Here is a 26,342-nt window from a genome sequence, read left to right as displayed (position 1 = left end):
TTGTGAGCGCTAGATGTCGCCACTCCTCTCACCTTCACTCAGCAGCAGAAGCACCTCGTCCCCCGCTGCCTGCACATCATACCATATCATAAACCGCTACCGCTACAGTAATGCCAGCGAGCTAACACCATTCCCATCAAAAACAGGATCTTATAAACGCCCGAGGTAAGGACATAACCCTGAACTAACGATTTGTATTGTACCTCTCTAAAGCAACATACGTGATCACAATCATTTTATTAATCCTCGGCTGGATTTTACAAACATCTGTTTCGTAAGAGATGCGTTAGCCAGCTTTAGCAAAATAACAACCTGCCTTAAAATTATTCTCTAAACGGCATCAGCTCTTCGAGCCAGTGTCAGTGTTTACAAGACGCTTTTGCAGATTATATGGCACGAAATTGCGTTGCATGTCAACTGTAAAACTGGAGTGATATAACGTTACAAAGCCTACACACATATGAGAAGTTGGGTTATTCTACGAAATAGGCGCGTTTCCTGTTCAATAAGGGGATTTAAAGTACAATTTTGTAAGATTTTTATATTCACTGAGACAATTAATGTGTTAAGTGTTAATGAATCGCATTGTGCCATTTCAAGCGAAATTAATGCATTTTAATGTATTATAAAACAGGACTGATTTATTGTAACAGGGTTGACAGTTTTTAGTTAAAGTTGCTACTAAAAGGTCGTGAAACTAGAATGTGCTTATTAGAAGGAGAATTTAATACGGGTATTTCAGCAAATATCCATATATCAATTTCTAAATATTTACATTATGTGTTCAGGTAAACAGGATTGAAAATTAAGAATTAACTACTGACAACGTTGGCAAAAAAAGAAAGAAAGAAAAGATTGTAACTTGTCCTTAAATAATTCTCATCTTGAAAGTTTGTATATTTGTATTTATCTTATTGTGTTTAAAGTTGGCATAATCTATTGATTGTTAAAGTCATTTTTCTACATATGTATATGAGAGACAAATATGGCACCTGTTTTGTAGAATGACCCAGTTACCGAAGAATTCAGCATCCTTAATTCATTTTCATCCTGCCTGTTTGACATCTTGTGAGCTGCCTGCCTAGACAGTATTTTTGTGCATCAAAGACACATTTGAAAGGTTCACGTGTCCAAAAATGCTGTCTAGTTTAATAGCTCACCAGGTTTTGACAGCTATTGTGTGATGCTTTAATCCGTATAATATAATGAAAGGAGATGCATGCATGCAAAAACATTAGATGTGTATTGTATTATTAACAAATTATATTTTGTATCCACTGACTTGCTTGGGTGTTTGGGTCTAAAATAGTCTGCCTTGTTTGGAGAGAGTGGCATAAGAAGGTCCCTGGAGGGCTTTTCCCTGTGGAATGAGCCATTTGGGTGTGATTTTAAATCTAGTTTAGGATGAGATGGATAAAGTTGTTTATTTATCAGGCTTTATGTGCAAAAAGTATGATTGTGGTTGCCGTAATTACTTTTCATTTCTTAGTTTATGGAATGTGATTACATGCAACTAACATTGGTATAGCACGGTAAATATCCACCGACTTGGCCTTTTTGTTTTTAAACTGCTTCCAAATTCCAGAAAAAAATAAAATTTTACAGATAAAATAAAATATAATTTTGTACAGAAGTTTAAGCACCAGAATACAAGCTGCACATTTATGCTTTTTAAACCCTGTTGTATATTTTACCCCATAGACCTTATTCAGAGCAGCGCCATGGCAGGTATGAAAGCGAGGCTGTGAGGAATAGACTTTTTCAACGGCATCCTCTGTAAAAGCAGTATAAAGTTCCAAGATCACTTTTAATTTTCTGTACTTATAATGTTGTCTGGAGTTTTGTCTACTGAAATTTCTCGGAAAGACATTTTTCCAGTGTTTCGTCAGCAGAACATTAAATAACAGCACAACCCGCTGAAGAGATGATTATCCCTCACAGCCTCGCTTTCATTCCCACTAACGAAAGATGGCGCTGCTGTGAACAAGGTCTATAAACTTCAACTGTCAATGCATTATAGTAAAACTGAGTAAAGAAACATAATTATCTGTGGTCATCATCGAGACCATGTTACAGTTGATGTTGAGAGAACTTGACTCATTTTCAACCCGGAACTTGTGTTTAAAGTGTTAGGTATAATATGGTAGTTTAACGTAAAATCACACTTTTAAAACAATCTGTGAAATCGACAGTAAAAAACTAAGAAGAAACCGATTTAGTACAATGAAAAACCATCAAATGCGAAGTGTCACACTGGGAATGTCTGGGAATTTACGTTTATTTCAGTCAAAATTATAACTTATTTTTCACTTCCAAAAACCATAAATTTAACAGTATTTTACTGTAAAATTACATGAAATAGCCTGATAGATGTATTACAGTTTTCAGTGTATAGACCTGATGCGCCAGAGAAACAAGCATGCCGCCATCTTTAGAATTTTGTCTTTGAACTTTGTTTTTTTTGCCGTAGCTGTGTATATTTCTGTGGCATCGCTGGTGAAGTGAATTTACTTATTGTAGAGTTAATGAAAGTTATCATGAGCATTGTAATGTTTGAAGCGGGTGTCTTAACAAATCTCTGCAGACCAGGATCATTTTAAAACAAGTGGTTCATTCATAAATCCGAAAGATCTTACCGGTAGACAAAACACAACAAGCGCAGCGCAGGAAAGGGGCGGGGCTACATAATAACTATAGTAATGGAACTTACTGTTGATAACAGGTATAACAGGTAACATTTTTTCTATTTAAAAATTATAAAAAAAAAATGTACACTGCATATCCTATTGTCATCATTACTCTTGACCAAAGATTAGTACTTCGGTTTTTCCCTGTTAAAGCGCAGTTTCAAAGAATGCTGCACTCCAGATGGGCCCATATGGTCAATCCTCTGTGGACGCCCTGTGTATCTCACCATAATAATAACAACCAGGGAGTGGAAAGTGTGTGTTAAGAGTCATCTGATGTAAGGCTGCATCTGTTTGTTTCTAGGGGAAGATTGGTTTCTTCCAAGATGTTATCCTGGGTAGGGCTCGATCGAAAACAGTGGATCTTTTTATGTGTTTGTTGTTGTACTTTGTAGAAGCCCTTTAATGTAGACCCCGTTTGTTATACATGTGGTGAGTGGGGGACCAGGCCCCAGGGATTGTTTCCTTGTGAGTCCAAGTCTCTATAACAAATGAGGTTTGTGTGTGTTTGGATGGTTGGTCACATGGAGGAGAAACACTTGGTTTGCAATCCATCAAAGATCGAAGTAGGTCACAGAAGAATGTGGAAACAGCTCTCAGATTAAAATAGCTCAGCCTACCATTGCAGTCAGGTCAAATCTTGCCCGCATCTACAGTGTATTTCCTGTTTTTGAAAAGAGGATGTGATAATCTGCTTTTTTTTGGTAAGGTACACTTGCAACGTACGCGTAATTCTGCCGCATCAGTTTCAAAGTTGCTTGCTGCTCGAACTGGATAAATGCACATCAATGCCTCTGAGTTTCTGCACACTTTCATCATCCCACCATCAGCACCTGGTCTGATAAACGTGTCGGACATGCCTGGTCGCTCTGTGCTCAGCTGGGCTGTCTCTCTGTCTGCGAGGTTGAGAAATGTGAGGATGGGAAATCACAAACGGCGTCCACACCAGGGACGAAACAGTGCAGCATTCTGATCTGACCTTAAAAGGGTCTCTCTGATATCTTGAAATAGCTGATTCGTTTTGTTGCGTGCTACTTTATTAGCCAACATGTACTAATAAGAAAAGGGGTGCCATGGTACAGTAATGGAATCAGATGTCATACTTTGATATGATCCTGCTGAACGATTGTCATCAGAGATAATCAATTCTTCTGATGTTGTACCAATAGTCACACTTTTCAACGCAATCAGTTTCTTTAATATTTTTAATAATGTTTTTTTTAAATAAGTCTCTTATACTCTCCAGAGCATAATTTTATAAATTATTTAATTGATAATAAATACTGTAAAAACGGTAGTATTGTGAAATATTATTACCAATTTAATATTTAACCAGTTGTATTTTAATATATTTTATATTGTAACATTTTTGGTGCTTAAGAAACATTTCTTACTACACAAATAAATATCAGGGAATTTTAAATTTGTTTAACCTTGTAAGTTTCATGACAATTAAACAATATTTTTTGCAATTATGCTCAATTTTTTGCATACTATTTATATAATATTTAATAACTAATTTATGGCTATCAGTTTTATATATTTAAAAATTGTACATTATAAAATATTGCTCTTTGTGATCTCTATATTAGGGATTGGCAATATCAGGAAATATCAATGTTGAAAGCAGTTGTGCTGCTTAATATTTGTTTTGTGGAAACTTCATTAATTTAATGCAGCCTTGCTGAATAAAATTATTCATTTCGATCAACAACAACAACAACAAAAAATCTTACTGTCCCCAAATATTTGAACGGTTTTGAAAAATGACATTTAAGATTAAAGTAGAAACTGCATAAATATAATGGCAGAAATATATAACTTATTAAAATGTTTAAAGTTTAATAATGAGCATAATGGTACTTTTGTCTGCTTGACTGATGAATCATGATGTATATTTGAAAATGTTTATAACACAGGGTGCTGCAAATATCATGTTACAATCACTTGGCTGTCACTTGTTGTCATATTGATGTCATGTAGAATGAGAATCCATCATTCATTCTCCTGCTGGCAGAATCTCTCAGTAGGTGATGGATGGAGAGAGAGAGACGGTTTAATAAAAAAAATAAACTACATTTTTGCATTTTATGCATAAATATGAATGTGCTTGGCTTGCTTAATACAAAGGTTGACACCTAAGTGGTTTCTAAGGTGTTCTGACTGGTTCTATCATGGTGCTGTGTGGTCGCTAGGGTGTTCTGGGTGATTATAAAATGGTTTAAAGTCTAGCCCCAAGTATTCAGGTCTCTGGATATGGCTTGGTCCTTCTTTTAATGTGTTTTCAAAATGTTTTTTTTTTTTTTTGGAGAGGTTATTTCCAGTATGGCTGACATTTTAGCTAGAAAAGCTCGAATCCTCATCAGTGTGTTCTGATTTAATGTGCAAATGAGTGTCAGGGACGTAATAACTTGAGAAATGGATGCGGGAGGGGTCAAAGATGAGGAACGCTGAGAAAAATATGCTTTTTTTTCTCAGCGTGTTCTCGAAAGAGGGAGAGAGATCACCATCTTCCAGCTGTGTGGGTGTTTTGACAGGAGAATGCATGGAGGCCAGGGCCCCGAGACGATATTACAGCAAAAACATCAGTAGAGATTCGATCGCAGATGAAGAAATGACAGAGACAGAGAAGAAAAACTAAGCTGCATTGAATCTTTGAGAATGTGAGAGATAGAAATGAGGACGCATGGAGGGGGTGGGCCAACCCACACAAGTTCTCCTTTCTGAACCCCTCGAGTAATGAATGTCTTTTTTATTGTACCTGCTTCTATTTCTCTTGTTCTGTGAGACCCACACCTCTCCCACACACACAGTGTCTGTAATGTTCAGGAAATCTGCTTTCCAAAGAAACTGCAGCAGTTCAGAGCAGAATGGAGATATGTAATCTTTTTCCAGCAGGCTTTACTTTGAGTAACGTGTGTAGCATCTTCTATTCAGCTTATTAGCTGTATTCAGTCATTTAATTTGTACAGATAAGGACAAGACTCCGAGAATAAGGACAGAGAAAAATGGAGGTCACGCATATGTTTTTAAGTCAGTTCCCATTTATGCTTTATCCTAATCAGCATCAGGGAAGACCTGGAAATCTTAGTGTATTTTAAAATGTTGATTTTGTAGGATTGTAAAAGGTATGGAATATATATATATATATATATATATACATACATACATACACACATATATATATATTTATATATATATTTATAAATATATTTACGTCTATTTATAAAATGACATAAAATAGATACAATAGTAAAAATAATATAATACATTATTAATTTAAATATATTAATAAAAATAAATAAATATATATATAATTTTTATGTCATATTTTAATTTTGTGGCATAGACTTTTTTTATATGGCGTATACTTCAAATGTAAAATATATAATTCTTTGTGATCTATATTAGGGGTGGGAAAAATCAAGAAAAAAAACTAATGGAAAAATAATGAACAAAGTACAGAAAATATAATGTCCTTTTGACTTGACTTTTCCTAAATTTCATAAAGCCACTTCCCAAATGATACTCAAAATCAAAGAAATGTTTTGGTCAAAAGTTGTGGGAGCCCTGTGATTTGACATTTCTGTATGACACCTAAGATTTACCAAATCTGTTTTTCTTGCAAGGTGTTGATGGAGGGGCTAATGAGAGGTGTTTGGGAAGGACACTATGTTTCCCTGTGTCTCCCCCTGGCCCTCTTCTGATCCGCCTGCCGCTCTCGGCCATGCTCCGCCCATTCCCTCGGTACAGCCACTGCCTGACCTGCTGCGGAGCTGCATTGTGTTCCCTTCCCCATCCACACGCCTGAGCCCTTGCACCAACGAGATGGACTCCATGATTGTGGTGACGGAGTACGAGCCCAGTGATGGCTCAGGGCAGGAGGGCGGAGAGGAGGAGGAGGTGGAGGACATGGACAGCTCGGAAACGCCAGAGCCGGCATCGTCAGGTCCGGTACCGCCCTTCCGTATGGCCTCCTGTGATCTCTTATCCCACACGTTGGGCTGCCCGGAAGCTCTCTTCCCAGAACCGCAAGAGCACAGAGGTAGACTCAGCCTCTCCGACAGGAAGCTGTCGCTACAGGAACGCTCACAGACACTTTCGTCGCCCTGTGGTTCTCCGGGGCTGAACGGACGCTATATTTACCCATCGCTGCCCTACTCGCCAATCACCTCCCCTCACTCGTCTCCACGCCTCCCTCGAAGACCAACCGTGGAGTCTCACCGTGTGTCCATCACAGACCTGCAGGTAGGTGGCCAGAGTTAACAACATGTGTGTTTGGAAGTGTTTGAAAGTCCTTTACAAACAACAACACAATGGCTACCATCATGCCTAATAATTATGTAGAGTACCTGTCAAAAGTTTGGAATTATTTTGATTATTTTATTTTACATTTTTATGCTCATCAAGGTTAATGTGATCCAAAATACAATAAAAACAGTAATTGTAAAATATTATTACTAAATAAAATAACTGTTTTCTATTTTAATATGTAATTAATTCCTGTGATGCAAATCTGAATTTTCAGCACCATTACTCCTGTCTTTAGTGTCACATGATCCTTCAGAAATCATTCTGATTTGCTGCCCAATTATTATTGGCACTAAATTATGTAATGGTATAATTATAGTAATGGTTCCTTTAATTATCAATGTTGAAAACATTTTTTGCTGCTTAATATGTTTGTGGAAATCATAATAAAAACTGGATGTTCAAAAGAACAGCTTTTATTTTAAAAGAAACATAATAAATGTCTTTACTGTCACTTTTGATCCATTTAATACATTCTTGCTGAATTAAAGTATTCATTTCCTTTCTTCTTTTTATTTATCTTACTTAATTGCTTGGTCGTGCATCATGGTTTCCACAAAAATTGCACAGCTGTTTTCAGCATTGAAAATAAGAAATGTATCTTGAGCAGCAAATTAGCACATTAGAATGATTATTGACAGATCATGTGACACTTAAGACTTTCACATGGAAAAAACAGCTTTCATCACAGGATTAAATTACATTTTGAAATATATATTAACATAAAAAAAACTGTTCTTTTAAATTGTAAAATTTCACAATGTTACTGTTTTTACTGTATTTTTAATCAATTAAATGCAGCCTTGGTGAGCATAAGAGACTACTTTTCAAAAACATTATAAAATCATAATAATTCCAAACCTTTGGAACCACTAAAACCGAGACAATCAGATGCTGTGGCCTGATATTTGAGCTGCTTGTTTGAGAACTGATGTTGTCTTTGAGAAGATCATTTCCTTTTCTTCATTCTCTGCGCTGGCTTCAAGTCTGCAAAGTAAAGGTTGAGAAGGTGTGTAAGGTAATGTTACTGACAGGAGCAATTACCCTCCTCTTAATGGTGCTTGTCAAGAGAAAATTCCCCAATAGATGCTTCTGCTTTTCCATTAGGACATGAAATCAGCAAGAGGTGTGTAGCTTTAGCTTGTGTGCCTTTCTCGGCTCAAGTACTCCCTGTAGTACTTCTTTTGCTAATGCTTTTGATTCTTTGAACCTGTAATGTTCGAGCATCATTCTTGATGTGAGAATCAAGTTTGCGTTTGTTGTGATCTTTGGCCACACTGGCTGAAGTAGTTGTCCTTCAGTGACTAAAACCCTCTTAAAAAGACCTCAGTGTCACTGATCAATGAAATTTGTTTCTTTATTTAAAAAGGACTGCGTGCAGCTCAACCAGTACAAGCTGAAAGATGAGATCGGAAAGGTATGTTTATTTTTCATTTATTATTTATGCATAGATCGTTCCCTGCTATGAGTGAGATGAATGAAAGCTCTGTTGAAATATTAATTGTGCTGTTGTTCTTATTTCAGAGCAAACTAATATCTCCCATATTTGGTATAGTAAATAAAAAATGCAAATGATTTCTGAAGGATCATGTGACACTGAAGACTGGAGAAATGGCTACTGAAAATTCAGCTTTGCCATTACAGGAATAAATAAATCTTTTTAAACGGTCATTTAAAATGGTAGTAATATTACTGTTTTTACTGTACAAATAAATGCAGCCATGGTGAGCATAAGTAACTTCTTTCAAAATTTCTTGGTAAATTCTTTCTAATCTCAAACGTTGTATGTATAAAATGAAAAATAAAAAATATAAAAACACAATTGACACTATTGACCATTCAGAATTTAAGTAAAATCATCATGTTTTATTTTATGGAATTGAATAGAGAATACAGTTTGTAGCAGTTTGTTCAATGTTGTACACTTCAAAGATAATTTAAATAGTATTTTAGTAGTATATTTGCTTTATTTTTCAACATTTCTAAAACAAGGTAGATTTCCTTTTATGCACAATTGCTTAATATATTCAAACTTATTAAATGTTTTTCATGACCATGGTAATGCCATGGTGTTTAAATTATCTTGGAATACTATTTAATAGAATTGAACAGAACAGAATAGACATGTACCATGTTTTGAAACAAAGTATGTTTTAAGACAACGTACTGTTTTACCATGTTTTTTTTGTTTTTTTGGACATGGCACCATGGTAATGCCATGTTATTCTTCAAAGAAATCAGATTTCTATAGGATATGAATATGGTGATCATAATATATATAGCAAAGTACCATGGTATTCCCATCGGATGCCATCAATAAACCATAGTACTACCACCGTACTTTATTCTAAGAAGCATAGAGTAGGATAAGACCATGAAATAAATTTACTACAATATTTATAGTACTGCAGAAATGCAATTTAAAGGAGCAGTGAAGTGTTTTCACTGTTGCTGTTTCACTAAGCTTCATCTTGATACGAGGGCATGGAAAACTGTCAGCTTGGATGTGGAGATTCCTGCTCCGCTCTCATCTCTTGTGTCTGAGGGTTGGATTCCCTGCTGGAACGGCAATCTGCTCTCCCAGCTGGGACCCGTGTGTGTGTGTGGGTTTGAGAGAGATAGAGACTGAACAGAAGTGGAATTATGCCTGTCTGTGGAGTTCATCATGACACCGGCTGTTGCCTACTGGCTCGATTTGGTTTACATGTTCTCTAGTTAATCAAATGGCAAAAATGCTTGGACACTTTAGCTTCCTGTTTCCCCCAGTTAATGCTTGTTACTGATTGTGTTTGCACTGCAATTTCTTCCACTTACAAGTTGTCATGAATGACGCACCTTGTTTTTTGGATAAAGGGCTCCTATGGAGTTGTCAAGCTGGCGTACAATGAAGATGACAACACATACTATGTAAGTGATGGAACCCGGTCTCTTAACAATCTCGCACACATATATATACACACTTAATTTCAGTTTTATTTAGGCGAGTAAAGAGCTAACATCCTGTTATCAGTAATATTTGAATTATGATTGCCTGCCTAGTTGAGGTCCACTTCAGCATCCAAAAATGGTCCCATATACACCATCACAGGCTTCCTTCAAATCCTCTCAGGAAGTTCCTCCTTACAGACTCCAAAATCATAATCATGATGTGCATTCAAGTGATTTGAATTGGAATAAAATGGACATGTTTCATTCTATTTTTTGCATTTTAGCTCTAGTGCAGGGGGAGGCAAGTGCGGTCCTAGAGAGCCACTGTCATGCAGAGTTTGGCTCCAGCCCTGGAAAAAAAAACTCACCTGCCTGACTGTAGCCTTAGTAATCCTGATGTTCTTGATTAACTTGTTCAGGTGTGTTTGATCAGGGTTGGAGCTAAACTCTACTGAACAGCGGCTCTCTTGGACCGAACTTGCCTACCCCTGCTCTAGTGCAACAAAATAAAGAGAAAAGCATACAAATGGCAAATTTGGTATGCTGTATTTTTTTAAAGAATTGTGGGATATGTCGTTTTTCTGCACAAGCCCATTGCCTCATAATCCAGCTAACTCCTCTATTAACTCTTTCCCTGCCATTGATGGAAATTTACATCACTTATGAGACAACGCTTTCTCGCCATTGACGGAAATTTCCGGTTTGCCATGTTTTCACTGTTATACGGTAGGGGGCGCTATGGCACATCTTCTGAAAGAGAACTGAATCTCCTGATCAAAAAACATGTGAATATGATGCAGAAACAAGCGATAGCATATCTAAGCAGAGGCATGTAAAATATCACAATCATCAACAGTAAACAGCATATAAATCAAAACTGCTTAATGATACTGAATGAAATGTCAACCCAGGATAAGCTATAGGATTGTGAAGCTTTGGGGGTGTTGATGGACTCAATCTAAGTTTTGATCATCATTCTGAATCCGATCTGGATGTAGTCAAAAACCAAGCGGCAACCGTCCTGTCTCTCTCTTGAAACCAACACGGAAGTGACTTAAACTGCAATTCATCGTCTGGCAGCTAGAGACAGGCTGCAAAAGAGAGTAAATCCCATATACAGCGTGTTTACAGCCTGGTGCAAAAAGTGGTTTTGGCCCACTTTGGGCTTCAAAAATGCTCTTCAGAAACCTACGGGTGTCGTCACGGACACTACGTCCATATTTTTAAGCAGTCTATGACAAAAACGTACTCGGTTACCTAACATAACCTCGGTTCTCTCTAGAAGAGGGAACGAGTATTGCGTGAGTATAGCTTACGCTACGGGAAAGATTTATCTTTTTTGAGATATTGAAGCCAAAAAATTATCCTTAATTTTTGTATCCATTGTCAACGCAGTGCAACAACTAGCAGACCTAGAGCAGGCTGTCTAACGTGCTCATAGGCTGCCCTGCGGGAACTGCAGCAGCCTATAACTGAACCCGACGTGACGTTACGTCCAAGCGCCTTCACAGCGTCAAAGCCCGCCAATATGGGCGTGGCTTAGTGTATATAAGCAGGGTTCGTAGGCTGATTCTCTGGTTTTCATCGACTGAAGTGAAAAACGCTCGTGGCGCAAGCACGGCAGGTTACGCAATACTCGTTCCCTCTTCTAGAGAGTACCAAGGTTACGTTAGGTAACCGAGTACGTTCTCTTACGAGAGGTTCTCTCGTATTGCGTAAATATAGCTTACGCTACGGGAACCGCTTGTCAATGCCGTGCGCGCCAGCATCCACTTATGAGTCCCAGAAAAATCCGGGGATCCCAGATCAGCGGGAATAAGCGCATGTGTATATATAAGCGGATGTATATAAGCACTCACAGGGAATACAGAGTGGCGACGCCGGTCAATGTATAAGCATATAGCACATAACCTGATACAGTGCAGCTCAACCAGAAGAGCTAAGTCATATGAGAGTAGTTTGCGCAAGTTAGTACCTGGGCAGAACTGACCTCTCACTGATAGTAGTTTCGCCTGCAGGGCGGGAACTTCCAGATTATAGAATCTGACAAAGGTGGAAAGGGAGGCCCAGCCCGCCGCCACACATATGTCATGAATAGAAATTCCACTGGACCATGCCCACGAAGAGGCCAAGCCTCTGTGGAATGAGCCCTGATGCCCAAGGGGCATTGCAGACCTTGCTGTATAAGCAGCTGCAATCGCGTCTATTATCCATCTGGATAGACTCTGTAACGAGACGGCGAGACCTTTGGTGCACCCACCAAACGAAACAAAAAGCTGCTCAGAACGCCTGAAAGGGGCGGAGCGCGTAATGTAAACTCTCAGCGCCCTGACAGGGCAGAGGAGATTAACATCACTCTCACTATCGGATGCTGGCAGAGCCAATAGGGGAATGACCTGTGCTCTGAACGGTGTGCCAATCACTTTAAGAACACAACCATCCCTAGGTTTGAGGATGACTTTTGAGTCATTCGGGCCAAACTCAAGACATGCGGCGCTGACAGACAGCGCGTGTAAGTCCCCCACACGTTTGACTGACGACAGAGCGATCAGAAAATTTTTTTTAAGTGATAAGTATTTTAGATCCGCAGAGACTAAAGGTTCAAAGGGGTATGCTTTCAGGGCCTCGAGGACCAAAGAAAGATCCCACATAGGAACTGAAGGGGGGCGCGGGGGATTCATCCTCCTGGCTCCTCCGAGGAAGCGGATAATGAGCCCGTTCCTGCCTATTGACTGACCGCGCGTCGATTCTGAGAACGCTGCGACGGCTGCCACATAGACTTTGAGCGTGGAAGGGGGCCTTCCCTTTTCCAACAGCTCTTGAAGGAAACTAAGCAACCGCGAAACCCCACACTTCCGTGGGTCAATTTTTTTGTCAGCGCACCATTTAGAGAACACAAACCATTTAGACGCGTAGAGCCTTCTGGTAGAAGGAGCTCTAGACTACGTGATTGTGTTCATTACTGCATCTGGCTGGGCAAAGGGTAACCGTTGGTCAACCATACGTGCAGAGACCAGCGCGATGGGGATGCCAGATCGAGCCCCGAGCTTGAGAGAGAGGAGATCTGCTCTCACCAGAATTGGCCACGGGGCTGTCTGTGACAGCTCCGGGAACCAGCTCCGGGAACAAAGTCTGGTTCTCCCTACGCAGGGCTATGGGGAGCACTGATTGGCGCGTTTCCCTGATCCTCTTGATCACCTGTAGTAACAGAGAGACCGGAGGGAAAGCATATAGTGGGCGGCTGGGCCAGGTCTGGGCCAGCGCGTCCTCGTTCTTTGAAAAGAACCTTGGGCAGTGAGCGTTGTCCTGTGACGCAAATAGGTCGACTTCCGCTTTGCCAAAAAGGCGCCATAGCAACTGGACTGTTTAGGGGTGCAGGGACCATTCCCCCGGAGGAACATTGTTCCTGGACAGTCTGTCTGGGCCGTCGTTCAGATGGCCTGGCGTGTGCGCCGCTCTCAGCGAGTGCAGATGGTGCTGAGATCAGACGAGGAGGCTTTCTGCCAGATTGCAGAAATTTCTGAATCTGACACCGCCCTGGCGGTTCACGTAGGACACTACAGACATGTTGTCTGAGCGGACTAGAACATGGTGGTTCGGTATAAACGGGAGGAAACGCTTCAGCGCATTCTCGACCGTTATTATTTCCAGACAGTTTATATGGAGGAGTTTTTCCCGGTCTGACCACAGGCCAGAGACTGGTCTGCCCTCGAAGAGCGCGCCCCAACCAGTGTTGGACGCGTCTGTCGAGATGACCTTCCGGTATGAGACAGTTCCCATAATCGCTCCCCGCTGGTACCAGTCGGCCGCTAACCAGGGCTGCAGAGCTGTGATACAGCTCTGAGACACTCTGATCCGGGCGCAGCCTGACTCCCAAGCTCGGTGAGACACACGAGCAGCCAGCCAGCGTTGTAGCGGGCGCATACGTAGCAAACCCAGCTGAAGTACCGCAGCAGCTGAAGCCTTGTAACCCAGCATCCTCTGGAATGTCTTCAGAGGGGCGGTGCTGTCCTTCTGGAAAGACGCGGCCAGTTCCTGAACACAGCGCGCGCGCCGTGTTGACAAGCGGGCCGTCATAGCCACAGAGTCCACTTCCATTCCTAAAAAGGAAATTGACTGACTGGGCATTAATGAGCTCTTGGTCCAGTTGAACGTGAGACCCAGGGTTTCCAGGTGACTGAGGAGCACAGCTCTTTGAGGCAGTATTTCTGTCTCTGATTGTGCTAGAACGAGCCAATCGTCCAGATAGCTCAGAATTCGCATGCCCTGATTTCTCAAGGGGGCGAGTGCCGCGTCCATGCACTTCGTGAATGTGCGGGATGCTAAGGACAGACTGAACGGCAAGACGGTGTGCTGATAAACCTGACCGTCAAAGGGAAATCTCAAGAATGGCCTGTGACGGGGTATTATCTGAATCTGAAAATAGGCATCTTTTAGATCGAGAGATATAAACCAGTCTCTCGGGCGAAGGTGCGCGAGGAGTTGTCTGGTTGTAATCATTTTGAACGGTCTTTTCATAAGAGCTTTGTTCAACTGTCTCAGATCTAGTATGGGTTTGAGAACCCCGTCCTTCTTGGGCACGAGAAAATAATGGCTGTAAAAGCCTGACTCGCTCAGAGAAGGCGGTACCGGTTCTATGGGCTTTTGCACAGCAGTTCGCTATTTCTGAGCAAAGTAGATGGGCTACTTCCGCATTCACTGTCTTTGCGGTCCGTGCTCGAAAGCGTGGGGGGCGGCGAGCGAACTGTAACGCATAGCCCTGCTTTATTGTGCTTAGCACCCATTCTGATACCCCTGGAATCGCTTACCATGCTTTTATATGTGCAGCTAGGGACAGAATGGCCTCGGGGTTCTGATCGCGCACTCTCTCTCTGTGCTTGAATGGGGCGGCTCGCTAACTGCGATAGTAGGCTGTTTCATATATAGCGTCCCGATCGCTGTGAATGATAACAGGCTCATACTGCAATATTGACATTACCAGCCGCTTGAATTAAGAGGAGCTGAGAAATGTTTGAGAAATGGGGGATAGTCCGGCCTCGGCGGGACTAAATCACACTCTTTCCTCATTTTGCCGGTGACGCATGCGCACGGGGCGCGTGTTAGGGCGTGTTCGCTTTCTGTACGTAAGAAAGCTGACCGCGATCTCAGAGAAGAGAGCTGCATAAAATGAGCTTTAGTTAGCGCGAGCAGATAAAGAGAGCGTCATCATGCAGCGCGCGCGTGTTCGCTTTCTGTACGTAAGAAAGCTGGCCGCGATCTCAGAGAAGAGAGCTGCATAAAATTATTATCCGCTGCGAGAGCCGGGATCGAACACGTGTCTCTGGCGCGAAAGCTGTTGGTTTTGCGAACACGCCCTCCCGCGCGCGTGTTCGTTTTCTGTACGTAAGAAAGCTGGCCGCGATCTCAGAGAAGAGAGCTGCATAAAATTACTATCCGCTGCGAGAGCCGGGATGGAACACGTGTCTCTGGCGCGAAAGCTGTTGGTTTCGCCACTGAGCCACAGGGGGAAACAACATCGGCTTTAGTTAGCGCGAGCAGATAAAGAGAGCGTCATCACTTCATCATCGTTTCTGTGCGTCGGCATTTGTTTGCAGGCGTGCGTGTTATACAACAGGCTCATGCCGCAATATTGACATTACCTGACGCATGAGGGACGGGGTAGCTTTCTTGTAACGTAAAGAAAGCTAGCCACGGTTAGAACAGCTGTCAGCGGCGCGTCCTCATCCGTATCAAGCGCCTCGTCCCCTGAGGCGGCGGCAGCGAGGGCGGGAGCCGGCGGCTGCGCGTCCGGGAGGGGGGGCGGAGAAGGAGAGATAGATGCTCGAGGGAGAGTCCGGCGGTGGCCACCGGCTCCGGCTGCCTTTGAGAACGGCGCTTCTTTGCGCAGTCCTGCAAAGGGCAGAGTGACAGCTTGAGGGTTGAACACTTGGAGCCGAGCCCGCAGGGTCGACATCGGAAGTGAGTCGCTGAGCTCACAAACCCCCGAGAGGGCAAGAGCTGCGTGTTCCTGGCCCAGGCAGAGAGCGCAGATCACATGGCGGTCTCCGTCGTTGAGCGGGGCTCTGCACGAGCCGCATGAAGTGGGAGGCATCTTGAAAAAGACGCTTGCTGTTCTTTTAGACAGTAAGTTTTGCAAGAAAGGATATGTCGCCGGATAGCTTAGCTCGCACGGATGGCTGAAGGTGGCCGGCTTCTTCAGGCGCTGTCCTAAGCTGGCTTGTCGCTTCCTCGACGGCGGCGGCTTCTCTCTAGATCCAGCGATGCAAGAGCTTCGCTGAAGAGATGAAAAATCAGAGAATCAGCCTACGAACCCTGCTTATATACGCTAAGCCACGCCCATATTGGTGGGCTTTGACGCTGTGAAGGCGCGAAGGGTTCAGTGATAGGCTGCTGCAGTTCCCGCAGGGCAGCCTATGAGCACGCTAGACAGCCTGCTCTAGGTCTGCTAGCTGCTGCACTGCGTTGACAATGGATACAAAAATTAAGGATAATTTTTTGGCTTCAATATCTCGAAAAGATGAATCTTTCCCGTAGCGTAAGCTATACTTACGCAATACGAGAGAACCTCTCGTAAGAGAACGCAATTTTCTCAGCTTTTTACTCAAAATGTTGCTTTTTTATGAAACTTGCCCACATTCAAGTGTTGAAGAAAAAGAATGCTTTAATATTAAAAAAGCTGCATAAAGACTATAAGTTTTTTGTTTGTTTGTTTAAAAGCAGAGGCTCTTTTGATATATTGCATGTTCAGATATTCATACAATAAAATATTCTGGGGGCCATGAACATTTTGTGAAAATGTTGGTGGTGGCTAGCAACTTAAAAAAAAAACGCTGGTGGGGAAAGAGTTAATGTTTGTGATTTTTTTATATTTTCATATTCTTGTCACTGTGTATTGTTGAGATTTAATAAACTGTTTCATTTTAATTTGAGATAGAATATCCTTATCTTGATGATAATAATAAATATTATTAACATGCTGTAGTAATAAGAATATAATATGTTGTTGTTGAAATAATTTGATTTTAACTTAAATTTGCTCCTTGCTCTGATTAGTTATTACTACTTTTTTTATCCCATTTTTGGTGTAGTTCTATCACAGTGTTGGTTGTAGAATGGGGCATATGTTACCCAGCACCAGTAATGACACTGGATATCTGCTCTCACTCTCTCATTCTCACTGCTCTCCACAGGCCATGAAAGTGCTGTCCAAGAAACGACTGATGAGGCAGGCTGGGTTCCCGCGTAAGTGTCTGCTTTAAAGCAGATGGAACGCACAGCGGGGTTTATGATTGAGTGTATGTGTGTGAGGTTGGGGGCACACTTTCATCAGCTAGCAGAACGCCTAATACTTCAACCTTTCACATGATTTCCTCTTTGCTGGTTTAAACAGGCAGACCTCCTCCTCGTGGGGCAAGATTGGCCCCTGAGGGCCCCTCTCAGCCCAAAGGGCCTCTGGAGCGTGTTTACCAGGAGATAGCCATCCTCAAGAAGCTTGATCACCCTAATGTGGTTAAGCTTGTGGAGGTGGGTGCTTCCATTCTTAGTATGCAGTATTCTCAAGGACTTAAATCAGCGTGAAGTGTGTAATTTATGCCCGACTAATGGAAGTGGAATTTAAAAAAGATTTACTGTTTTCGAACAAGTTTCCCAAAATGCTTCCACCGTCGGACAAACAGAAAATCCACCTATACGTTTATTAAACTGGGATGGGGAAAGTATTTTAACCATGAATGAATGTGAAACAGTGAGGGATAGATATAGTTTGTTATACACTGCAAAAATACATTTTGCTTTGTTTGTGTCTAGTAAAATGTTTAAACCTTTCTGAAACCAAGATAATTAAAATAAGACAATTTTAAGCATAAATATATGTAGTGAGGTTAATGCAAAAACAAGAAAAAATATTTGACTGGAAAATTATTTAATTTGCAGTGTATTGATATGTACAGGGCAGCTGTTATTTAGTCAGTAAAACGCTGAAAGTAAGCCTTTCCATGAATTTCCATTGGACAAAAAAGTCAGGAAAAGTGGGGTTGTCATAATTAGACTTTAAAAGTTCATGCAGTCCGAGTCCATCATATCACATTAACTGATTTTTTCCCCTCAAAGCCTTGTTTGTATTTGCATCAAATTAGATCTAAGTTTTATGCTGACTGATTTCGTTCTCTTTCTAAACAGCTTTGGGTTGTTTTTTTGTAGGTGCTGGATGATCCAAGTGAAGACCATCTGTACATGGGTAAGTCTGGCCAGATACTCATCCTCTTGGCAGATGCTACACACTTGCACATGCACAATCTACATTTCGGTCCTTAATTTATGTGAACCCAGAGAATGTAATTCACAACACCTAAACTCTTCTTCCTTTGTGCTTTCACAGTATTCGAGCTTGTCAAACGAGGGTGAGTAAGCACGTTATTTCTGACTGTAGCGCCGGCCCATGCTGAGCTAGTGCCACTCTGCTAGAGAAACTGTGTCTTATTCCCCATGTGTTTGCAGAGCAGTGATGGAGGTTCCTGCTGATAAGCCCCTGGATGAGGACCAGGCACGCTTCTACTTCCAGGACTTGTTGAGAGGAATCGAATATTGTGAGTGCGGGAATTTAGCTAAAGCTTAGCGATGTCATCTGTACTCATGATTGGTTCTAGTACATCCAGCTAAAAGGGTACGATACCTTGCAATTGGCTAGGCTCTGATAAGTCTTGTGGAGCCACACTTTCAGACTTAGACTATTAGTCTTTTCCACAAAGCTTATTCTGGCCAAGAACAACCCACTTAGCAGTGTTATTTTAGTATTATTTATATACTATTATAGTATTTATTAGTATTTTGAATTAGCTTTTTTATATCTTCAGTTTATTTATGTTTAAGTTTGTCATTTTGTCATGTGGTTTTGATGTTTGTTTTTTTAAATATTGTATTGCTTCATTTTTAATTATATACTATTATAGTATGTATTCATATTTTGACAGGATATATATATTCACGTTTTTATTTTTATTTTATGTTTAAGTTTTAGTCACTTTGTCATGTGCTTTTGTCATTATTATCGTTTTGTCACTATTATAGCATTTATTAAGTTTTGTCTTAATTTACAACTTTCTTTTTATATCCTATATTTTTCAAGTTTTAATCATTTCGTCATGTGCTTTTGTCATTTTTACTGTATTTCTAATACTTTATATATATATATATATATATATATATATATATATATATTAATTCTTAATCTCATTATATTTCAGTTAGTTACTAATACAAGGTTACCAATACAAGTTTTTTTAATGTAACATTTTTAAGTAATATTTATATTTTATTTCAGCTTTTTAATAGTTTTAGTTAACGACAACAGTACTGCCACTTATACAGGAAGAAGCCATCTGACTGATATGTAAAGTAAATCTGTGTACCAATAGCATAAAAATCAGATTAGAGCTTTTAGTTTTCAGAAAGTTCTTGTCATTTTTATCTGCAATATGCATCATACGAGACTAGATACAGTTCTTGTTGCTAGTCATTAGAATGCTTTACATTAACAAACAAAAGTGATGTCAACTACTCATCCTCAACAGTACATTATCAGAAAATCATCCATCGAGACATCAAGCCTTCCAACCTGCTGGTGGGAGAAGATGGCCACGTTAAGATTGCCGACTTTGGGGTCAGTAACCAGTTTGAGGGAACGGACGCCCTGCTGACCAGCACAGTGGGAACGCCAGCATTTCTTGCCCCAGAGACTCTTTCAGAGACCCGCAAGAACTTCTCTGGAAAGGTTAAAAGCTCTTTTCTCTAAGCTAGTTGCTAATAGTCAGTGTTGCTGTCAATTTTGATTTGATCAGGTTAACATCATGTTTTTATAGGCTCTGGATGTTTGGGCAATGGGAGTCACCTTGTACTGTTTCATCTTTGGAGTGGTACGCCCTGTTTTGACCTTCGTATTTCTCGTGAAATATGCGGTGATAAGAATAATCCAACCTTTAATTCAGCAAAACTGTGTAAAGTGTGTAAAATGGATGTTGCCTTTGACTTTCTCTCTCCACAGTGTCCTTTTATGGATGAGCGTATTTTGAGCCTCCATCAGAAGATCAAGGCTCAGCCGGTGGAGCTTCCCGAGAAGTGAGTATTTCTCTTGAGCCTGAAAGACCTTCCCCGTCTGTTTTGTCATTGATAGCATTTTTGTACCACTTTACAGCGCGGACATATCAGATGACTTAAGGGACCTTCTTTTTAAAATGTTGGACAAGAATCCCGAAACCAGAATTACTGTCCCACAAATCAAGGTCAGTATGACTATTTTCTTCACCAAGGACGTCTCCTTCGAGTCCATCATAGGTGAAATGCGTAATTTCAGAACCACTAACGACACCAATAATGTTTCCTGAAAGCTAGTCCTCATCTGTGATTGGTCAGAAAAACAAGCAGTTTTTCCCCAGAATCGCTCTATTAGGTGATGTTTTGTTTTTCCACTTATATACATACACACAACCATACAAAAGTTTGAAAGAAGTCTCTTATTCTTACCAAGTTTGCATTTATTTGATCAAAAATACAGTAAAATCAGTAATACTGTGAAATATAACTGCAATATATATATATATATATATATATATATATATATATATATATATATATATATATATATAAAATGTAATTGATTCCTTTGATGGCAAAGCTGAATTTTACTCCAGTCTTCAGTGTCACATGATCCTTCAGAAATCATTCTAATATGTTGATTTGGTGCTCAAGAAACATTTCTTATTTTTAGCAATATTGAATACACTTGTGCTGCGTAATGTTTAATACGTCTGAAAGGGATAGTTCAACCAAAAATGAAAAGTCTGTCATCAGTTACTCACGCTCAAGTTGTCCCAAACCTGAATGAGTTTCTTTGTTCTATTGAATATACAAAAGAAGATATTTTGGAGAATATGGTAACCAGACAATTGACAGTAGCCATTGACTTCCATAGTATTTTTTCTTCCATACTCCAATCAACTGTCTGGTTACCATATTCTTCAAAATATCTTCTTTTGTGTTCAACACAAAGAAACTCATTTGGAACAACTCTCACTGACCCCAAACTTTTGTTTTGCACATGGTAGTGTAGTTTTTCTTTGTTATATTTAAACCCGGTACTTCAATTGAACCAAAAATAGAACTCTTCCTTATTTTTTAAAAGAGAATTTCAAAGCACTTCTTGTGTGAATATAGGACACTCCAACAACCTAGACACAATCTTGAGTTAATTAATGATATCAAAGCCGGATTTCTGTTCCGTTGTTGTTGTAGGTGCACCCATGGGTGACACGGCACGGCGCTGAGCCCCTCCCCCCTGAGGACGACAACTGCTGCAGTCTTATAGAAGTGACAGAGGAGGAAGTGGAAAACTCTGTCAAGCACATCCCCAGCCTGGCCACCGTGGTGAGATCTCAAACCCCTGGTGGCCTATTTACACAACCTTAATTCTATTTTATGAATATGCATAATTGATTCAATGCTAATAACCACATCAAATGAAAAAAACAGATTAATGACCCAGTGCCTGTTCTTGAAACTTACTGCATGTTCTCTGCTACAGATCTTGGTTAGGACTATGTTGCGCAAGCGTTCTTTTGGAAACCCGTTTGATTGGGGCCGCAGGGAAGACAGGAGTCCCACCGCTCCAGGACACATGCTATCGTAAGTCTTCCTCAGTTGGGATGGGCTATTACTGGAACAGACGTCCTGAACATAGACTTGGACTTCTGCAGTGGTTTCAGTGATCACTGAAAATCTGAAATGGTTTTTATAGCTGGTTTGACAGTAATTTAATTGGACCTACATATATAGACCTACTATATAGAATACTATGTCACTACACTAGGTTCCAATGTAATACTATAATGATGTATTTTCAGGTTAAATAATGTGTAATGTCTATGCACAGCATTTCCACAGAAAATAATTTTTACTTCTTTCTCAATTCCTTAAATACAAATGAAAAATGTGTTTATAGCAATGCACATAAAGCCTGGCAGCCAAGCTATGCTTTAATATATTTATTCAGCAAAGATGCATTAAATTGATCAAAAGTGAAAGTAAAGACATTTGTAATGTTACAAAATATTTCTATTTCAAATAAAACGTTCTATTCATATACAGTAAGAATTATGGGGGGAAAGTTTTTCCACAAAAATATGAAGCAGCACAACTGTTTTCAATTTTATGAAAATGATAAGAAATTATTCTCTAACACCAAATTAGCATACAAGCATGATTTCTGAAGGATCATGTGATTTCTGGAGTAATAGCTGCTGAAAATTCAGCTTTGCATCACAGGAATTATTTACATTTCAAAATAATAAACAGTTATTTTCTTTTAGTTGTTAAATTAATGTTTTATCATACATCACAAATCACAAATCATATATCACATTTTGAAACCAAAGCTACATGTTAATATTAAACGCTTTTATTGTACTTTCCCTTATCTACCGGATTAGCCTTCTAAGCTATTATGCTTCACGCAAGATGCTAAAGGCTCTGTCACAAATGGCTCATTTGATTAGGACTTGTGGGCTTCACTTGTGTGCATCCATTAAATCCACAACACCATAAGATGCATTCTAAATCTCATTCTTTTTTTAAAGTACGTTCTATATAGTATGAATGTTTGTAGTATGAATGGAATCCGGACGTTGTACATTCACCATGTTGACTCTGCCATGTGAGCTACAGCGTTAGTTGTGTCACAACACTGCCACTCACAGATCCCTCTCCGCATGCCTGAATCTCATCTGAAGTTGTAGGTTTTCCGGTTACTTTTCGCCTAATGTTTTATGAATACTTGAATTCGGATATACTACTTTTTTCACCTACTATATAGTAGGGAAGTATGCATTTTCTGACACATAGTGCCCATATGTCATTTTTTGACTCATGAGCGCCCCCTTTGCAGCTATGCACACTGTTGCAATAATATTCTAGGTTAATTACTACCTAGCAAAGTAAATTATTACTTTTTAAAGCCATAGGGATGAGTACAAATTATTCTCTGTGGTAATCAATAGCATGTTTGAGTAATATTTAGCATGAAACATTCTTTTAAGGCTTTTGTTTAGTGATGGTTTCAGGAATATTTGATAAGCTCCGATTTAAGAATTCTCACGTATCCGCATCTCTCCTGCCGTCTAGAAAAGGGAGAGCAGGGAGTTTGAAATACTGCCGCAATCTCTGTACACCCAGGTAAAGCTCTGCTAGCCTGTTAGCGCTCCACCTATGTCCTGTTCACACTCCTCCATCTGTATTATAAGTAGGAAATAATGGTCATGCCCATATTGGATGATCTGCACTTAAAATGAATGATGTTGTGTTTTTTAGCATGCTTTTAAGATCAAAACAATTCTCAGTCAGGTGGCTTAATGAATAACAACTTCTCCGCTTGTGTTTTACTACCTAATATACAGCATTTTATGCATGTAATATCTAAAATATTCATGATATTCCCTTCTTAAAACCTCTTGTATGTATTTAAATGTACAAGCTATGTTCAATAATAGTACATCAAGCATTTATATTTTGCATGTAATATTTGAACAGATAAATATAAGTTCATGGGCAGTTCAGGATGATGTTTTCCAGGTCCTTCTAAATATCTGCATTCCCCTTATACATAATATCAGCAACGAAAAGAAAAGAGCATCCTGATTTGCCACTCAGCCATGGTCATTTTTTTTACAAGGACTTTGATTGGTTTGTCGGACTGGGTGCATTTGCATGTGGCACCACCGTCCCAGCCTGCCCTGTACAAACCCCCTTGCAAAAACGTGGCAGTCAGTCACTCTCATGTGCGGCCTCCTGACCCGAGCATATGACTGATGCGTTGCCATGTACTTCCCCTCGCGCTGACTTAATTTACCCTCTGCCTAACAATTCTAGTCGCACTTAACAACAGTCTGCATTGCCGCAGACAGGTTGACGCGCCTGGAATGTGCGACTGTTTTAAACCTCCACATTTGTCTGTTTCCTAGGAAACAAGAGAGCGAGGAAGGCGTGCGGAGCATGGACCTGCCCTTCGTGAGCGAGGATGAAGTTCTTTCCTGATAACTGTGGGCGTCTTACTCAAGGGAAATGCATCAAGATGGGGCTGTTGTGGCTTCCGGAAGGCCAGGATATGGACCTGGGGAGGAGGTGTTGTTGATGTGGAGGGTGCCCACCCGCTCATGCATGCATTTGTACAGTCCACAGCAGCATGCACCGTATCTGTCCGCCCAGGTCTCTGCAGTCTCTCAGGACCCGTTTTCTGTGTGCGCGTGTTTCTACTCTCCTCTCCAGCATGGAGACTCTGCTCTACTCCTCTGCTGTAGCTGGGGGGCGCCATTGAAGGCTAAACAGATGATCATCTTTAAGACATTTTTTTTAGAAGAAATTTACAATTTCTTAGGTTTGTCCATCAGTCATTTATTTAATTTGGAAAAGCTTCTAAAAAAAAAAAAGGTTTTGACAAAATTGAGAATAAATAATATACTGTATGTATATTACCTTGAGTCAAATAAATTAATAAATGGCTTTTATAATTAAAATTCCTCAAATTTGCACACAATCTTCACTAATACGTCTTTAGAAGAAATGTATGATTTCTTAGGTTGGTTCATCACTCATCGGTTATAGAGACATGCTGCTTGATTGCAGATCTCATTCGATTATTAGAACTGAGTTTGAAAATAATAAAAGAAAAATAGCTCAGAGTTTCTTCAGTTATTAATTTCAACGTAACAAATCTCAAAAAATCAGGTTTGTTTGATCAAAGATAAAAGTTGAAAATAATAATAACAAATAAATAAAAAAAGGACAATTTTTTAAAGTTTTAAATGAGTTTATAATAATTCAAATTTGCAGCTAGGAAATGTGTATAAATATAGTAAGGAGACACTTCAGGTGCGATTTCAAGAAAATACAGATATATAAACAAACACACACATACAAACATATCAAATCACACCGCTTTGTGTTTGTATTAAAATGTCTGCGCTGTAGACAGTGAACTGGACCAGACATGGAAACTATCTGGAAACTTTTAATACAACAAAGTCCAAATCCAAGAGATCAGAGTATTATGCATAGCATGTTTTTGAATAGTAGTTTAATTATTTAGGGCGCAAATAACATCTAGGTAGTGCCACTTTAGGCATCGTGACCATTCTTCTCCTTGTATGTACAGTAACGTGACCCTTTTAATCATAAAGGTAACAGTATCTTTCGCTTCCTTTTCCTGTGTAGAATTACCAAAATGCCATATAGTAGTGCATTCCCGACTTCGTCGTGATCAGAGTGAATTAGTCATCGCCATTTCTAAACTCTAACGTTCTTGAGGAAATACAATAACTTTGTGCAATCTATGCATGACTTTTCACTTAAAGGAATCAATGTTTGTCAGTCTGTTTTGACAAATGTATGCCTTACATTTTCATACTCATAACTGTAGCATAGATCATCAGTACATGTGCAGAGTTTTTTTTGTTGTTGTTGGTACAATAAAATTGTAGAATTGGGAAGTAGAATTTTAGATAAGTGTGGAAATATAGTAACTTGCTTAAGCTCAGTTTTAAAGTTAGCAAAAATAGTCCAAAGCCCTGTTGAGATTTTCTCAATGTGCACTACGGTCATGTATCTCCTGTGTTGATTATTTTTCTATGATCGTTTTAGCTGTAGTTTCAAAATGTCTGAGTCATGGTGCTTTTCCACCACTGAAATTTATAACATAGTTCATGCTTCCATGTATAAGGGGAGTCTTTTCTGCACAAGTAGTTTGAATGTATGTTGTTGGTTTACCTTGTAACTAAAGTAAACTCTATACCTTTTTTTTCTTTAACTTTTATCCCCCTGCATGTTAAACTTTGCTGTGTTTTATAGTACTTGTTTTTTGTGATTTATTTTTTCCCTCTCTTTTAGTGATTTGTTTTTGTGTAGGTACTATTACTATGCATAAGAAATCTCACATTGTGGTGCAGTTCTGGACAGAGTCAGTCGGTTGGTCCTTTGTGTTTGTTCTATTGGATGTTGATTATTGAAAATTGAAGGAAACTTGTAATATTGACTCAAATATGCATGTGCACTGACAAACCCAAGCTGGTTATACAATACCACTATATGTAAGTGGACATTTTAATGATTTGCTGAACAGATTTTGATGACCCTTTTAAGGTTCTTTATGGACATCTTTTGTCATAAAAAGTAGAGATTTAGGAAACATTCTAAGTTCCAATACTTGTTTCAACAACTTTATTTTACTTTGAAATGTGCATTCCGTGTTGGAATGTCTGTTTTTGTTTTGGTCTGTGTGACCCCCACCTACTGCCAATTCACCCAATAGAATTAAGACACTCCGGGTTGCCAGTTGACGGAAAACACAGCGTATTGCAGCCATGGAAGCCAGCAAAC

General features: G+C 39.8%; 1 protein-coding gene across 3 annotated transcripts; it reads left to right on the top strand.

Moving 5' to 3' along the window:
* Positions 1–21: 21 nt before the first annotated feature.
* On the top strand, positions 22–24,410 carry camkk2 (calcium/calmodulin-dependent protein kinase kinase 2). 3 transcript variants are annotated; one of them, XM_077248595.1, is made up of 17 exons: positions 22–165; positions 6,317–6,935; positions 8,368–8,415; positions 9,852–9,905; positions 17,117–17,168; positions 17,317–17,450; positions 18,126–18,162; positions 18,304–18,325; positions 18,423–18,511; positions 19,496–19,695; positions 19,784–19,837; positions 19,966–20,039; positions 20,116–20,203; positions 21,213–21,344; positions 21,502–21,602; positions 23,097–23,147; positions 23,933–24,410. In XM_077248595.1, exons 2-17 carry the CDS (start codon positions 6,360–6,362, stop codon positions 24,003–24,005), a joined length of 1,785 nt encoding a protein of 594 aa, XP_077104710.1. In that variant the 5' UTR covers positions 22–165; positions 6,317–6,359; the 3' UTR covers positions 24,006–24,410. The 3 variants fall into 3 exon arrangements, with proteins under 3 accessions (XP_077104710.1, XP_077104712.1, XP_077104711.1); XM_077248596.1 differs by lacking the exon at positions 22–165 and adding an exon at positions 5,218–5,350; XM_077248597.1 differs by lacking the exon at positions 23,097–23,147 and having other exon boundaries at positions 31–165.
* The last annotated feature ends 1,932 nt before the right edge of the window (positions 24,411–26,342 follow it).

The sequence above is a fragment of the Siphateles boraxobius genome, unplaced genomic scaffold (assembly GCF_051911475.1).
Source record: "Siphateles boraxobius isolate OS27281-9 unplaced genomic scaffold, OSU_SipBor_1 11, whole genome shotgun sequence".
In the NCBI taxonomy this organism is placed as follows: Eukaryota; Metazoa; Chordata; class Actinopteri; order Cypriniformes; family Leuciscidae; genus Siphateles; species Siphateles boraxobius.
This window is presented reverse-complemented; position numbering and strand designations above follow the sequence as displayed.

Excerpts from the sequence above, each read along its gene's own strand:
- camkk2 (XM_077248595.1), top strand. The coding sequence starts at position 6,360 with ATGTTTCCCTGTGTCTCCCCCTGGCCCTCTTCTGATCCGCCTGCCGCT. Across the intron at positions 8,416-9,851 it reads TGAAAGATGAGATCGGAAAG|GGCTCCTATGGAGTTGTCAA; the intron begins GTATGTTTATTT and ends TTTTGGATAAAG. Across the intron at positions 17,451-18,125 it reads ATGTGGTTAAGCTTGTGGAG|GTGCTGGATGATCCAAGTGA; the intron begins GTGGGTGCTTCC and ends GTTTTTTTGTAG.